The sequence below is a fragment of the Semicossyphus pulcher genome, unplaced genomic scaffold, assembly GCF_022749685.1.
Source record: "Semicossyphus pulcher isolate SPU_LCO1_2020_fin unplaced genomic scaffold, fSemPul1.0.p SCAF_19, whole genome shotgun sequence".
Taxonomy (NCBI): domain Eukaryota; kingdom Metazoa; phylum Chordata; class Actinopteri; order Labriformes; family Labridae; genus Semicossyphus; species Semicossyphus pulcher.
Genome location: NW_027211692.1, coordinates 680579 through 696527, shown reverse-complemented (window position 1 = coordinate 696527; position 15949 = coordinate 680579). Strand labels below are relative to the sequence as shown.

General features: G+C 46.4%; 2 protein-coding genes and 1 pseudogene across 2 annotated transcripts; 1 reads left to right on the top strand and 2 right to left on the bottom strand.

Annotated features, from left to right (window-relative positions):
• Positions 1-1814: 1814 nt before the first annotated feature.
• Positions 1815-2774, bottom strand: LOC138597362 (olfactory receptor 52K1-like). The gene has a single exon (XM_069668956.1). It carries the CDS (start codon positions 2772-2774, stop codon positions 1815-1817), a length of 960 nt encoding a protein of 319 aa, XP_069525057.1.
• Positions 2775-9289: 6515 nt separating this feature from the next.
• Positions 9290-10007, top strand: LOC138597361 (olfactory receptor 11A1-like; annotated as a pseudogene).
• A 3513-nt stretch (positions 10008-13520) lies between these two features.
• On the bottom strand, positions 13521-15696 carry LOC138597360 (olfactory receptor 4D1-like). Its single transcript, XM_069668955.1, has 3 exons — positions 15042-15696; positions 14808-14939; positions 13521-13534 (listed from the first exon to the last, which is right to left on the bottom strand). Exons 1-3 carry the CDS (start codon positions 15694-15696, stop codon positions 13521-13523), a joined length of 801 nt encoding a protein of 266 aa, XP_069525056.1.
• Between the last annotated feature and the right edge of the window lie 253 nt (positions 15697-15949).

Below are 15949 nucleotides of genomic sequence, written 5' to 3'. Positions count from 1 at the left end.
AGAGGCATGCCTCCACCGTTCTTCACTGAAGATTCACCCCTCAACAGGAAAGCAAGAGTTTCTCCTTGTCGGGGTCAAACGTTGAGCGGTTGTCTGTAAGGACTCTGAGCTCAACCTTTCATACAGAAATAAAATGGACTTGACCTGACAGTCGCTATGCCGACCAGAAACAGCATTATGAAGCACATTCCCTCATATGTAACACAACGTTTATCCTCTGGTTGCATGAAAACTTTGAGAGGCTTTCACAGCAAATATGAGCACATGGAAAAATAATAACATGAAAGATTTCAGCAGACAAACCTCACAAAGAGCAGAGGTGGCTCATCTCTCTTCAGGGTGTTTGGTGTCAGAGTGAAGAGAGAACTGTAAACATGATGGAACAAATCCAGTGATTCAGTCAGGATAACAGCATAAGTCAAACATGTTTCCAGTTCAGGTTAGCAGGTGTGTTCTAGAGATGAGGCTGAACAACTCATGAACAAAGACATAATCTCCCTACATGGTCGGATTCTTTCTCTGGTTTGTAGATAATCAGATTTCAGAAGTCAAACATGAAGTTCAACCTGGAGAGCTGCCGACAGTTCGTCTGTGCACCGAAGAAATCAGCAGCTTTCAGTTGTTCGTCAGTCAGCGCGTCCCATCTGCAGGTGGACGATGTCACCTGTTGGCTCTCCTCCATCCACTTGTCCCTGCTGAATGCTGACTCGTCATTTTATTAGCCTCCATCTACGATGTCATTGGTTGCTGAAACAAACAGTCCCATAGTGTCATGCAGTCTAATAAGAAACTAAGTTTGGAGAACTTTAAAACAAAGAAAGGATGAACAGATTGGAAATCTGTTTGACCAAAGAAGCCTCCCACAAACAAAACCAGCAGCAACGAGGCAGTCCGAGCTCCTACACGTCCACAACCTGGGCCGGGGCTGGTGCAAACAGGAACAACAAACCAGGCACTCAGCGCAACAATACAACAAGTATACAGACACATCTGTAAACAAACAAACAGAACGTGTAAATCAGTACACCCACGAAAAACATGTCAGCCACAGACCACCCCCAGCATGGAAAAGGTGATCCATAACTTCTCCTTCATCATTAATTGTGCAGCCCAAAGTCTCAATAACCAAACTCTAATCTATATTTGTTAAGGATTGGGACTGTCACGGACAATACTGTCCTGAAGCTGGTTGAGCTTCCTGAGCTGTCTCAGGAACTACATCCCCTGCCGGGCCTTTTTCCTGATGTTGTCTGTGTGGGAGGTCCACTGGGACATGTGGATCCCAGAAACTGAAGGCTGCCCCAGCACACTCAGTGCTGCTGAGCGTGTCGATGGGATGGAGTGTCGGGAGGCTTCTCCTACAGTCCGCTGTCATCTTCACAGTTTGGCCTGACGTAGCTGCCTGAGTTTGCCAGTAAACCGGGGTTTCATTGTTGCTGTATGTGCAGAAGGTTTGGTATGCACACACGTCAGCCAGGTGTGGTAACACAACAGATGAGCTGAACTCCTGCGGTGTGTAAAAGAGTCTCTATGTGAGGACTGCACGACTGCTTCAGCACTGTGGCACCTGCTCGTCCACCTTTTCAGTTTATGAAAATTCATATTAAGCTAAGCGGTCAGCGGCTCAGCTCACAACACAAATGTCATTGGTTGGAAACATAAAATCCTAAACTTTACATTTAATAATTTCATAAACACGACAATAAACAGTTATTATATTATAATGAAGATGTTTGTCATGCCTTTGATCCTTTTGAAGACGCAGCCTTCTATACAATAAAGACTTCTTTGTCTGAGAAACCAACAAAAGATTCTTAAGAATAATTTACAGTTTGGACGAGTCGACACCACGTCAGCGTCCTCACAATGTGCTGTCGGATCTCGGTGGTTCTGACCCCGTAGATGATCGGGTTGAAACAGCTCGGAAAGAACAGGTACATGATGCTGAAGAAAACCCGGGCGGCTCCAGGAAGACCATTTCTGATCCGATATGAGAGGAAGGCAACAAGTATGATGGTCAGGCTGACAGCCATCACCACAATGTGGGTGACACAGGTGTGAAGTGCTTTGACACCTGCCTTTCCAGAACTCAGCACAGAGCTGAATATGACGATGTAGGAGGCCGTGATGATGAAGAAGTCCGCCACAGGAATGAGGAACACTGAGATCAACCCCACCAGACTGTTTACAGCGGTGCTTCCACAGGCCAGCTCCACCAGGGCCATGTGCTCACAGAAACAGTGGTTCATCACATTTCCAAGGCAAAAGGGTAATGACCCTGCCAGACTAACTACCAGTGAAACCATGAACACATTTCTGATCACAAGAGGGATCACAAACTTGAGGAACCCTGGTAAAGCCATGCGCTCGTGGTAGTAGAGTGGAGTGCAGATGGCAAAGTAGCGGTCCAGTGCCATCCAAACCAGCAACGTGGACTGAAAAGCTCCGAGCAAGTGAATGAAATGCATCTGAACCAGGCAGCCAATCAGAGAGATTCCTCTCCAGTCAAACAGGAAGCTCAGCAGCATGTTTGGGACGAAGAACAGCGGGAGGCTCAGGTCAACACACGCCATGCCGGCGATGAGGATGTACATCGGTGAGTGGAGGCTTCTCTGTGAAATGATGACGTACAGCAGCAGGGAGTTGGCCGACAGTGACAGAACAAACATGATGAGGAACGGGAAGAAGAGGACGGGCCTCAGCGCTCCGAGTTCATGGAAGCCATTGAGGATAAAGTGACTGTGCGAGGAGACGTTGTCTCTCAGCGGCTCCATGCTCCGTCCTCTCTAAACCCTCTGGTGCAGCGTACAGTTTGATCAGCCTGTAAACAGAGAAACATGTAACAGTTAATCCACTTCTCCTCTGCTGCAGGTTTCAGTAAGGGACGTTCTTATGGCACTGAGTCATTTCAGAACTGTGGTTGGTGTGGCGGACGAAACAACAAATGTTTCAGTGCTAAAGGCCGCCCTGCCGACGAATGCTAACTGCTGCAATGACAGGGTGAATCCCGAACAACATGAGTGTGATGTATGAACTAGAGAATAGACTGGGTTCTCCTTCAAAGGTAAAACATAACTTAGTAATAAATTATTCAAATACAACCTGAGACTTTATTACATCAACATCACAACTTCTCCTCCCAGTCAGACAAACGACATGTGATCAGTGGTGGACAAAGTACCTGACTTGATCCTGCTGGTCAAATGTTCCTCCAATACAAGTGACAGTTACTCAGTCTAATTATTACTCGAGTTAAAGTACTTCAGTACGCGCTTTTAAAAATACTTCAGTGTTCAAAAAATCTCAAACTGTATTTTCACAAAGCATGAGTGCAGTCAAGAACACATGGGCGTACAGTCTGCTACCTTATGTCTATTTACTACACATTATTTACAGTGTTAACCCCACATGCTGCAGGAGGAACAAGCACACATACCTGATGAGCAGGGAAGTGTCAGCCGTAGCCATCATGACCGACACTACATGAACTGTCTGATCTGAGTGACATTCAACCGCTGAGACGCGCGAGGTACAGGTACGGCAACACGCCTTAGACAAACACCGCAGAACTACACAAAATTCATCAGCTGACTTCAGAGCCAAAGTAACGAGTAACGAGAACATTCATAGAAATGTAACCGAGTAAAAGTTTCCCCCAAAAATAAAACTCAGAACATGTTCTTCAGTACTCGAGTACATGTACTTTGTTACTGTCCACTGTGCATGTAGCCCTCTGAGCAGTGAGGACACGTGTCATGTGACTTCTGCCATCAATGTTAATACATTGTTACATGTTTGGGGGTTGACAGTGACGGGAAAGAGTGTGTGTGTCACACAGCTGGAGACACACACACACACACACACACACACACACACACACACACACACAGCTGGAGCCACACACACACACACGCACGCACGCACACACACAGACTGTTAGTTACGGTTTATCTGAATGGACGTGATGACTGCAGGTGTACGACCTGTAGTGGGCTCTCTCTCTGCTGCTCCACCCCCCACGCTGACTTCATACTGTCACTTTACATCTCGTCACATGCGGGAGAAAACACCTGTGCTGTTTGAACCGAGCTCTACAGTAAAGGTGAATCACGGTGTGAAACGCTTCCTGGACTGACGTGGACGGGATGGCAGATTACCAGCTGAAGCCCGATGACGTTAACATTTAACTAAACAGACTGTCGGCTGTTAGAGACACGTCAGTGTGGAGGGACACAGCTGAAGATCAACGCCGTCCGTACACGCTGATGTTCAGAGGATTCGATCAGTTTCAAAGCAGCTAAATGTCTCCATTTATATTTAACTCATCAAACATGTTTGTGTATTGTTTCTAAAGCATACTGAAATCCTGCTACTAGTCCATCTGTCTGGGCTGTAAGGTGACACCTATCACACGACCCCGCCTCTGTTTTATTTACATTTATGTTCGAGGGATAAAGGAGGTCGTACGCTGACTGACGACGCCTCAGGAAATAGGGTGATGTGTATGACTTCCCTCCACTGGGTTGGAACTCGTACCAGAAAAAGCAAAACCTCTGCACACTTGCACACACTGCAGAGAGGAGTACGGGACAAACACAGCCTGTACGACAAAGACAGGATTTCCTTCTGTTTTACAGGCAAGCTTTAGTTTGTCCTGTTTGAGCAGCTGCAGTTCAAAAAAACATCAGTTACATGAATTATTACCCAACAAACCTCACAGAGAGAGGAGCTGTCTCTGTCTCTTCTCAGGTGTTTTAGTTTCACATCAAAGAGAAAGTTCAGCTAATGGATTGAGGTAATTCAACTTGCTCCCCGTTCAGGTTTGGTAGTTGTAGATGTTTCCAGAGGTCAAAGTATCAAGAGGCACCTGCAACATACAAACAAGAATGACAAAGAACGACTGAAAGACTGAAAAACAATCTGAGATGAAACGGTTTCTCCTCCCCGTCTGGGATGCTTCAAGAAAAACACACCTTTAACCTGCTGACTGTACAAATGAATGATCAGGGTTACCTTTCCTGGATTATGAGTAAGTAAAGGTGTTCAACCTGAAGTGTTGATGTCAGTAGCTGACTCTGCCCTTAATGCCCTCTGTGTGACGCTGCCATTGGCTGCACAAAGTCCAAACCGTAGACTGCAAACGTCACTGAGCGGCAGCATCACAGCACAATGACGACAAAACAAAAAACACCTTGTTCAGCGTTTTAAAGCCAAAGTTAAAAAGTGAGAAGTCTGGCAGGTACGAAGGGTGAAACTGTGAACTAGTTCATGACCTGTTTGCAGCATGAACACTAAAGTAACCTCTGATTTATCAGACTGAGACTGTTGTGAAGGGCCGGCAGCTCAGGTAATGATTCATGGTCAATGCCACACTGCAGCAGGAGGGGCCAGCAGTGAACCTATGATGGTAGAGTGTTCTGGAAGATCTAATGGTCTCACATTCTGCAGGCAGAACTTCAGCACACCAAGTTCATCAAGCAGGTTATCCGACCTGTACGCCCTGGGGGTTTGAGGGGGTGTTTGCAGCACAGCGAAGGCAGATGGCCAAAGGCCCTGAAGACGGCCCCTGAGCCAGCAGCTCCGTCGTTCCTCTTCTTAAAACCTTTGCTGTTAATTCACTTCTGGTGAGACCCCATCATCAGCGCGTCAGCATGTCGTGCTACGTGAGGACCGATGAGACTTCACATCCGTGCTGTTCTTTGCAGGACCTGAACTTTAGTTCTTTGGGACTTAACCTTTGACCTTTCAGAACTAAACTTCACTGCACTGCTTTTTTCTGTTTACTATATTACAGGTATCGTTATCGGCTTTGTGGAGACTTTACATTCAAAACTATCAAAAAACATAATAATCTTATTAATGTGTTAAAAGAAGCACCGCCTCAACCAGCTCAGCCCGTTACTCTCTACAGTTAACCCAACAGGCCCGCTTTGCATGAAGAATACTTTGAAGTTGAACTGGGACCACCGGACTTTAACACAGGGACACCTCTCGATCACTGAATGGTGAATGTGTTTACTGGCTGTTTAAACAGGTCGTTTGAGTAACACAACGTTGCATGGCATGTCAGGTATAGTTATGGTCTGTGTAACTGTCCTGGTTAATCATCTGGAATTCAGAAAAATGAACAGTCCCATTTAAACAGCTATCCTAACCTTTGAAATATTACCAGTAAAATGCTCTTTAAATACCTGACGTCACATCCTGACATGACATCTATGTCCTCTCTCTGTAATAGCTAAGCAGCAGAGCGAGTGCACAGTTAATTAAATGGAGAAACAAGAACACCTCAAGACAAACCCAACTTCATTATCCTCCGTCAGTCGGCACAGAGTCCAACATGCCGTGTGTGGAGCCGACAGCGTGACCGGCTGAACATCAAACATCCAAAACAAGCAACAGACAAAGTATGGAAAACGTTTGTTTCCAATTAAACACGAATTATTCATTTAAGCAGCGTCTCCAACTGCATTTCACTGTGTCGCATCTCAAGGCCAAAAGACAAGGAGATGTTTGTCTTCTGTCATTATTTCTCACTGCTGATATTTGGCCCTTCAGACGACTCGGTCAACCATCCCGTCATGTGTGGGTTCACTCTTCTCCTGTTCAGAGATCCTGAATTTTAGATCCTGATTAATTAAGGATTATCTTATATCATGTCCTGCTGCTTCCAGCTCCTTCAGGCTGACCAGTGCCCAGTGTGATGAGCTGTTAGCTCGGATCAGTACCAGGATTTCTCTGATGGACACCAACTACCGGCGTTCTGTCTCAGCTGTGGAGCGCCTGTCCATCTGTGTCTGCTGAGTGGCAGTTTCACTGTATGTAGCAAGTCACAGGTGGGCTGAGATCTGTCTCACTACAGCGCTATGAAGCCACAACAAACAGATGTTACTGAGATTTAATGACAATAAACAGGCTGAGAGGATGCTGACAGTCTGACTGTATGATTTGTCAGGACTGTAGGGCAGTTCTGAGCTACTCACGTTGCCGCTTTGTGTTTTCTTATTCTGGACGTAAAGAGAGGAACCAAGTACACAGGGCTCTTATTCAGGGGGGGCACAGAACACCCAGTAAAGAACTTTCCTTTGGAGATCATAAACATTTAAACACACTTATTTGTCCTTGTTTGGGCCAGTGTGATGTAAACGGAGGGCACTGGGACTCTCATGTGTGAGCTCATCATGTTTACAGTATCGTTTCATAGTAATGAGCCCCAGCGGAGCTCCTCCCCCCCACAGAGACCTCTGTGTGGACACTTGGACACTGCAGAGCCCTTTAATCAGCTTTCCTAACAAGCTCACTTACTAACACACTCTGTATCACTGGGAATCATAGGAGAACAGTCTGCCGTCGCCATGGTTACCAGTGAAACAAAGCAGTTTCAGGCCTTCACTTCGGGAGTTCATGCTCCTGAGCAGAAAACAGACCAACAAATGTCTCAAAGTGAGGAGGAAAGCGCTCATAAGAATCTCCGAGTGTTCGATACCAAAGAGAAAGATAATAAAGCCAATAAAAACACAAAACACTCCTCATGTTAACATGATGACACCGTACAGTGATGCAGATGGAAACAGGCACGGTTTGGAACATGTCGTCCTGCTGGTGCTGTAGATGATTATCAGTCATCAGCTTGTCAGGGCCAAGAGATGGATGTCGCGGGGCAGTTGCTCTTGTTGCCTGATCATTGCTCTTGTTGCCTGATCATCTGGCCCTTGGTTTTCAGAGCTCTGAGAATGAAGCTGCAACTCCGGGGCAGAGCCAGACGATCCTGCTTTCAAGGCCCTGCACCATTGTCAGTGGGACCTTGCAGATCAAGCATCTGGGTCCAGCTGCCCCATGTTTAATCCACGCAGACCTAACCTGTCAACGTCTCATTGCTTTCTCTCTGAGTGAGAGAATCTGGTTTCACTGATGTAAAAGCTAAACTTGCTGATGACTTTGCCGCTCTTCACATCCAGTGATCTGGCTTGATGCTCATCCTGTTTGCTTGGTTGAGCTTCTCTAGTCCTCCCAATATTTGGGTTCAGGTTCCTGTGGAAATAGCGCCGCAAACCTGCGGGTCGACTACAAAGAGTCGGGGGAGTTAGGCCCTCAGATTGAAACGTTCATCCCGGCTCAGCTCATCTTCACGGATTGCACATTGATCACGGCAGGTCAGACTCCAGACCGCTGGCTGCTTCCCAGACGTGACTGACAGCTGACATTTGTCTGACTCATGGACAGGTTCAGCTCTTCCTTGGAAACAACGTTTCAGTTTGATGAACTGAACTGAATATTCAAACAGACGTGTGGTAGGACTGAGCTGAGTTATTTTTCATTTGAATGTTTGTCTTTATAAAAGAGACTCAACATGTTTGTGCACACTCTGTATTGCTTTGTGTTGTGTGGTGTCATTATTATCCATCATGTTGATTAGGTCGTATTATCATTTCACTTCCTTCCACATCCTTTGTGTTGGCTCTCTGTGTGTGTGTGACTTTTGTCAGGGTTGTCCGAGGCTGCCACTCCATAAATTACAAATGAAATAAAGTAAAAGTCATAAAGCGTCACGACGTGGTGAAAACATGTGGCTGCCTGTGATTTCACCATCCCTACACTAACATCCTCTGTCCTCCGGCGTCGCCCGACCTCGAAACATGAAAGCGATGAAAGTGGGAAGTTTTATTTTTTAGGCTTCTCAAGATTGTTTGCTGTTCTGACCCTGAAAAAAGGCAGAAACAACCTTTGTACACACCTGTAAGATATCTGTCATAAGATATGATGGCCTAACTAAAAGTATGTAACAAACATATAAAGTAAATACATACCTATTGTCCCATAAGAACTCAACATAGCCACTGTGTTCCAAGTTGCCAGTTGTCCGATCCATACATGCAGCTAGTTTCTTCTGCCTAGCTGGGGAACACCCGCTGTGGCAGGTGGCTCAGAGGTGTTCTAGAGGTCCTTCACACGAGCAGCGGTTCTTCGGGGGGAAACACAGGCTTCCAAGGTCCCCAGTTGAGATACGTATACGTCTTCCAAATCATCTCAACGGGATCATTTGAATGCAAAGCACATGACCCTAGATGGAGGTTGGAATGTAACTTTGATTTGTTAATCGAGAGCTTTACCTTCAAGCTCACATCCCTCTTTACTCTACAGCGCCTTCATTCCTGCTGCACCAACCCATCCGTCAGTCTCCTGATCTATTGACGTGCACAGTGAAGTTCTGGTGGCTCATGATTAACTCCACACAGGTTCCATATTTTTTACTCGTTGCCTACTTTGATACCGGAGGGTTTAAATACGCATGTGTCGTGACTGTCATTCTTTTATACACGCTGATCATCTGCTGCTCATCGTGGTGATCCGCAGGAACAGAAGCCTCCATGAGCCCATGTACCTGTTCCAGTGCAGCCTGTGTGTCAGTGAGCTGTATGGCTCTGCTGCTGGTTCAGATCCTCTCTGACGTTCACACTGTTCCTGCTCCTCTTTGCTTCCTGCAGATCTTCTGTGTGTACTCGTATGGCACTTTAGAGTTTCTAAACTTAGCCGTCACGTCTTATGACAGGTACCTCGCTATCTGTCGTCCTCTGCATTACATGACACAAATGACGAGTGAGACCGTTGCCGTCCTTATTGCCGTCGTATGGTTGACCCCTGTTCTTGTAAACTTCATTACAGTATCATTAACTTGCTCCTCTGCAGCTGTGTGGAAACACCATGACAACACCACTGTCAATAACATGTACATGAAGATCCTTAAAGTTTGTTTTGCTGGTTGTAAACAGACGCGACAGAAAGCTGTGAGCACCTGCACGCCTCACCTGGCCGGCAGGTTTAACATGAACAACGTACCCAATATAATGAGAATTTTTTTATCATTGTACTTTCTAACATGCCCACCACCTTTCAACTCTGTCATGTATGGCCTGAAGCTGTCAACAATCTGTGTTCTGTTTAAAAGAGTGATATGGAATAAAGGCTGCGCCCAGCCACCGGATAGAGCTGCTTATGTTTGTGTCTGACATGTAGCTGGATCTTTGTAGAAAGGGAACAGTGCCTGTTTTACACATTCACTGTATAACTAAGAGGTGAAGTAGAACACAGCTGTAACTCTCAAACACTTCTGTTAGATTTGAGATGTGACCTGACACTTTGTAGAAGCAGAGGGGAAAGTTAAAGCGCTCTTTAATAATATCATACCACTGTCTCGCCTTAAAGCCCGATCCAAACATCCTGCCAGGCGGTGCTGAGCACATACCTGAGTATTTAAACGAGTTCACTACATGATTATATATCATATTCACACACCACATGTGAGTAGTGAAGAGTTATTGTAAGAACTATGAGGGATATTTGTAGACAGGATCTTTGTGGTTCAAATCTGACTTGATGTTCAGATGTTGCCGATGATCTGATCTCACATAGAGGACATAAAAGGACCCACTGATTATTTGCCCCTTTGTCCTGTGAGGTTTTCCTTTGATGTGGCAGCAGACAGTGAAAGATATCTTGTCGTCTCTTTCCTCGGTAGCATTTTATAGCTCCTTCTGGAGGATCCCACTTGTTCGCTAAGAGATCTCTTCAGCATGTTCTCTCTACCCGGGGTCTCCTACCAGTTAGACCCCACCAGCCTCCTGTAGAGATGCCCAAACAACTAAAACTGGATCCTTTAGTCATCATCAAAGGTGAGCGGCTCTCCTCTCAGCTCCATCCAGGATGAGCCAAACAGGTGCAGGAAACCCATTGTGGGCATTTGTATTCACTGTCATTTGTTCTGCACCCTAAGCTCATGTCGATCATTAGGACGCAGACTTGACTGGTAAAGTGTTCCCTTCGGTTCATGGGGATGAACGGGCAGCTTTGATGCGCTCCTGAAGCATTTGTCAGAGATATACGGAGCTGTGAAAAAGTATTTGCCCCCTCCGGATTCCTTATATTTGTCACACTTAAATGTTTCAGATCATCAAACTAATGTTAATATTAGACAAAGACAACCAGAGTAAATACAAATGCAGTTTTTAAATGATGATTTCATTTATTAAGGGGACAATGTTACCAAACCTACCTTGTTCAATCACAGATTAACTGTGATAACCACTTGTTTTGGAAAGCTGAGTTCTATTTCACTAGGCAGACCCAGGCCTGATGACTGCCACACCCAGGCCTGATTACTGCCACGCCCAGGCCTGATTACTGCTACACCCAGGCCTGATGACTGCCACACCCAGGCCTGATTACTGCCACACCCAGGCCTGATTACTGCTACACCCAGGCCTGATGACTGCCACACCCAGGCCTGATTACTGCCACGCCCAGGCCTGATTACTGCTACACCCAGGCCTGATTACTGCCACGCCCAGGCCTGATGACTGCTACACCCAGGCCTGATTACTGCCACGCCCAGGCCTGATGACTGCCACACCCAGGCCTGATGACTGCCACACCCAGGCCTGATTACTGCCACACCCAGGCCTGATTACTGCTACACCCAGGCCTGATTACTGCCACACCCAGGCCTGATTACTGCCACGCCCAGGCCTGATTACTGCCACACCCAGGCCTGATGACTGCCACGCCCAGGCCTGATGACTGCTACGCCCAGGCCTGATTACTGCTACACCCAGGCCTGATGACTGCCACACCCAGGCCTGATTACTGCCACGCCCAGGCCTGATTACTGCCACGCCCAGGCCTGATTACTGCCACGCCCAGGCCTGATTACTGCTACACCCAGGCCTGATTACTGCTACACCCAGGCCTGATTACTGCCACGCCCAGGCCTGATTACTGCTACACCCAGGCCTGATGACTGCCACACCCAGGCCTGATTACTGCCACGCCCAGGCCTGATTACTGCCACGCCCAGGCCTGATTACTGCTACACCCAGGCCTGATTACTGCCACGCCCAGGCCTGATTACTGCCACACCCAGGCCTGATGACTGCTACGCCCAGGCCTGATTACTGCCACACCCAGGCCTGATTACTGCTACGCCCAGGCCTGATTACTGCTACGCCCAGGCCTGATTACTGCCACACCCAGGCCTGATGACTGCCACGCCCAGGCCTGATGACTGCCACGCCCAGGCCTGATGACTGCCACGCCCAGGCCTGATTACTGCCACGCCCAGGCCTGATGACTGCCTGATCTGCTGAAACAAGAAATCACTCAAACAGAGTCTGACAAAGTGAAGTCGGCTAAAAGATCTCAAAAAGCAACACATCATGTCGCAATCTAAAGAAATTCAAGAACAGATGAGAAACAAAGTCATTGACATCCATCAGTCTGGACAGGGTTACAGAGCCATTTGTAAGGCTTTGGGACTCCAGCGAACCACAGTGAGAGCCATGACCCACAAATGGAGAAAACTTGGAACAGTGGTGAACCTTTCCATGAGCGGCCGGCCTCCGAAAATGACTCCAAGAGCACATCGACGACTCATCCAGGAGGTCACAAGAGAACCCAGAACATCTGAAGAACTGTAGGCCTCACTTGTCTCAGTTAAGGTCCGTGTCCATGATTCAACAATAGGAAAGACATTGGGCAAAAATGGCGTCCAAGGAGAAAACCACTGCTGACCAAAAAGAACTCAAAGGCTCGCCTCACATTTGCCAAAACACATCTTGATGATCCCCAAGAGAATATTCTGTGGACTGACGAGACAAAAGTTGACCTTTTTGGAAGGTGTGCGTCCCGTTACATCTGGCGTAAAACTAACACAGCATTCCATAAAAAGAACATCATACCAACAGTCAAACATGGTGGTGGTAGTGTGATAATCTACGGCTGCTTTGCTGGTCAGGACCTGGACGACTTGCCGTAATGGATGGAACCAAGAATTTTGCTATCTACCAGAAAATCCTGAAGGAGAATGTCCGGCAGTTCAAGAGCTCAAGCACACTTGGGTTATGCAGCAGGACAATGATCCGAAACACAGCAGCAGGTCCACCTCTGAGCGGAGGTTTTGGAGTGGCCTAGTCAAAGACTTAAATCTGACAATTCATGCTCGAGTGGGCCGAGGTTCCTCCACAGCGATGTAAAACACTCACTGCCAGTTATCACAAATACCGAGGGTGTCACAACCACTTATTAGGTTTAGGTGGCAATTACTTTTTCACATAGGGCCAGGTAGGTTTGGTAACTTTGCCCCCTTAATAAATGAAATCATCATTTAAAAACTGCATTTGTATTTACTCTGGTTGTCTTTGTCTAATATTAACATTAGTTTGATGATCTGAAACATTTAAGTGTGACAAATATAAGGAATCAGGAGGGGGCAAATACTTTTTTCACAGCACTGTAGCTGATGACCTGATGATATGACCACAACTCCAATACATGACCTTGACCTTAGGTGTTCCAGTACCAAGTACCAAGTACACCCCCCACCCGCCCCACCCCACAAGAACTAACAAAGTACAGGGCAGGTCCAACAGGTGGACACCACCCAGAGACTTTGGATACTTCAAACAAAGTCAGGCCAGTTTGATGCCTGACATGTACTTTGAGTGCTGCGGCCAATTTACTGTTGTCTATCATTCCACAAGTACTGAGAGAGAGACAGAGAGCACAGGAAGACACATAGAGGATAGACCTTGCTTCCAGGACTGTAACATGAACCCTGTCTGTTATTATATGAGAGAATACTAAGTGAGCTTTGGCCTGGCTGTCACCACCAGAGAGAGAGAAAGACTCGTGGAGCTGAAGAGGGACGGCCTGTAAACGGTTGCTAGGGGGTTGGATTAAGTTGTACTGTATGAGCAAAGCAGAGAAGGAGAGCTGTATGTGACACCATGATACCTCGGTCAAACCTTAATTCAGATCATGTCTGTGAAGGTGCTCAGTCATCTAGCTCCGCCCACCAGTCAGCTGCAACTGAAGAGGCCTTTCACATGAGAGGTGAAACGTCTCCAAGAAGTCCAGGTGCCTTTAATTCAGAGCCCCAACAATCCCATGATTCCTGCAGCATGCTGTGTGGTAGAAACAGCATGATGCAGAGATTATCTGCCCTGCACCTCATTACTCCAGGTGAGCTCGAAGATACATGCGTGAGTCAGGTGTTACAAGAAAAGTTAAAGCAAGACATGTCCAAACCACAGGCCCGCTTCCTCAGCCTCGGGGAGGTTTCAGACAAGTCGTCAGTGAGCAACAGCAGATGATTCAAAACGGAACATCAGGGGGCAGCTCAGACACCCAACACCTACATGTCATTGCTCAGTACATAAAGGGTAGGTGTAGGCCGTACCTTAAAATATTAACGTTCCATCTTTAAGATGCCATGTTGTTAAATCATTTAATAAACGTCTGTAAAGAGTCTGGATTCATACGTTTACTCCTGCCTCTGTGCACATCAGTACCATTCTGAGCTTATTCACTGTGATAGGCTGCATTAAAGGAAACTGGTCCAGCTGTATTATTAGCACACAGGGGCCGTCTCGGCTCGTGTGTTGTCTGTTATTAACGGGGAAGCAAGATTCGGATGTAACAGCAGCAGAGAGCGCGATCATGTGCTGATGCTGTACTGCAGAGATATCAGTTATGTGATATACATGATGTCATATTATAGGATATGAATATACAAATAAAGTTGTGACTGTAGATTTTATTCTCCATCTGCTAATGACTATTTAGTTTGTCAGTGGGCATGACATAATGCAGGCTGTGTTAACGGACCGCGTGCAGGCTGGAACGTTTACATGTATTTTATTTGTCACATCACAAAGCAGGACACACTTCCTGTTCAGATCATTACAGCGTTCCAGAGTTACAGCAGTTCTTCATCCTTTGTGATACTCTTGACATCAGACTTTTACAAATCAAACAGATTTTGGAGAATTTCAGGCCATACATTACAGGATTGAAGAGCGGCTGGCATGTAAGAAAATATAACGATAAAAAAATACGTAAAGTATTTGGTACGTTGTTCATGTTAAACCTGCTCTGTAATATTTCAAAGCAAGCCCCAAAAGAAAAGTTCAAGAGGGAAGCCAGGTGAGGCGTGCAGGTGCTGACAGCTTTCTGTCGCGTCTGTTTGGATCCACAGAAACAAACCAAAAGGATTCTCGTGTAAGTGTACAGAATTAAAATCAAAGAGCCAAAGATGGTGCCGAACGTAGCAATGAGTCCATATATGTTAATTCCATCTGTGTTACTGCACGCCAGCTTGACAGCTGAGTGAGTATCACAGTAAACCTTGTTGATGACGCTCCCACACAGCTGTAAAGGAGAACTCAAAGATAACAACACAACCATTGCAAAACAGGGACATATCCATGTTACAGCAATAAGCACGGCAATCCTGTCAGAGGTCATCAGCGTGTTATATTGTAGAGGAAAACAGATAGCAAGATATCTGTCATAAGACATGACGGCTAAGTTTAGATATTCAACGGCTCCATAAGTGTGCACGCAGAAGATCTGCAGGAAGCAAAGAGGAGCAGGAACAGTGTGAACGTCAGAGAGGATCTGAACCAGCAGCAGAGGAAACAACCCTGTGCTGCCATACAGCTCACTGACACACAGGCTGCACAGGAACAGGTACATGGGCTCATGGAGGCTTCTGTTCCTGCAGATCACCACGATGAGCAGCAGGTTGGCACAGATGATAGAAATATATAAACACATTACAACTATGAAATATAAGTATTTAAACATACCTGTGTCAAAGTAGGCAGCGAGTGTGAAATATGAAACCTGTGTGGAGTTGATCATGATTATTGATCCCATCGACTATGTTAGCTTGTTTTGGAGACCTGTACAAATGGAAGCAGACTGAAGTTTGAGGTTTGAGTAATGTGCAGCTTCAACATAACACAGACATGAAGCAGAGTAACACTGCACTGAGTCATTATCATTAGCTTACCAATGCACCACCTGTGACACTGTGTCAGTGTGAGCATTCACCTGTCGTCCTGCTGTCGTCACACAGGGACTCCCTCTCATGTATACCGGCACCCTGTGTGGA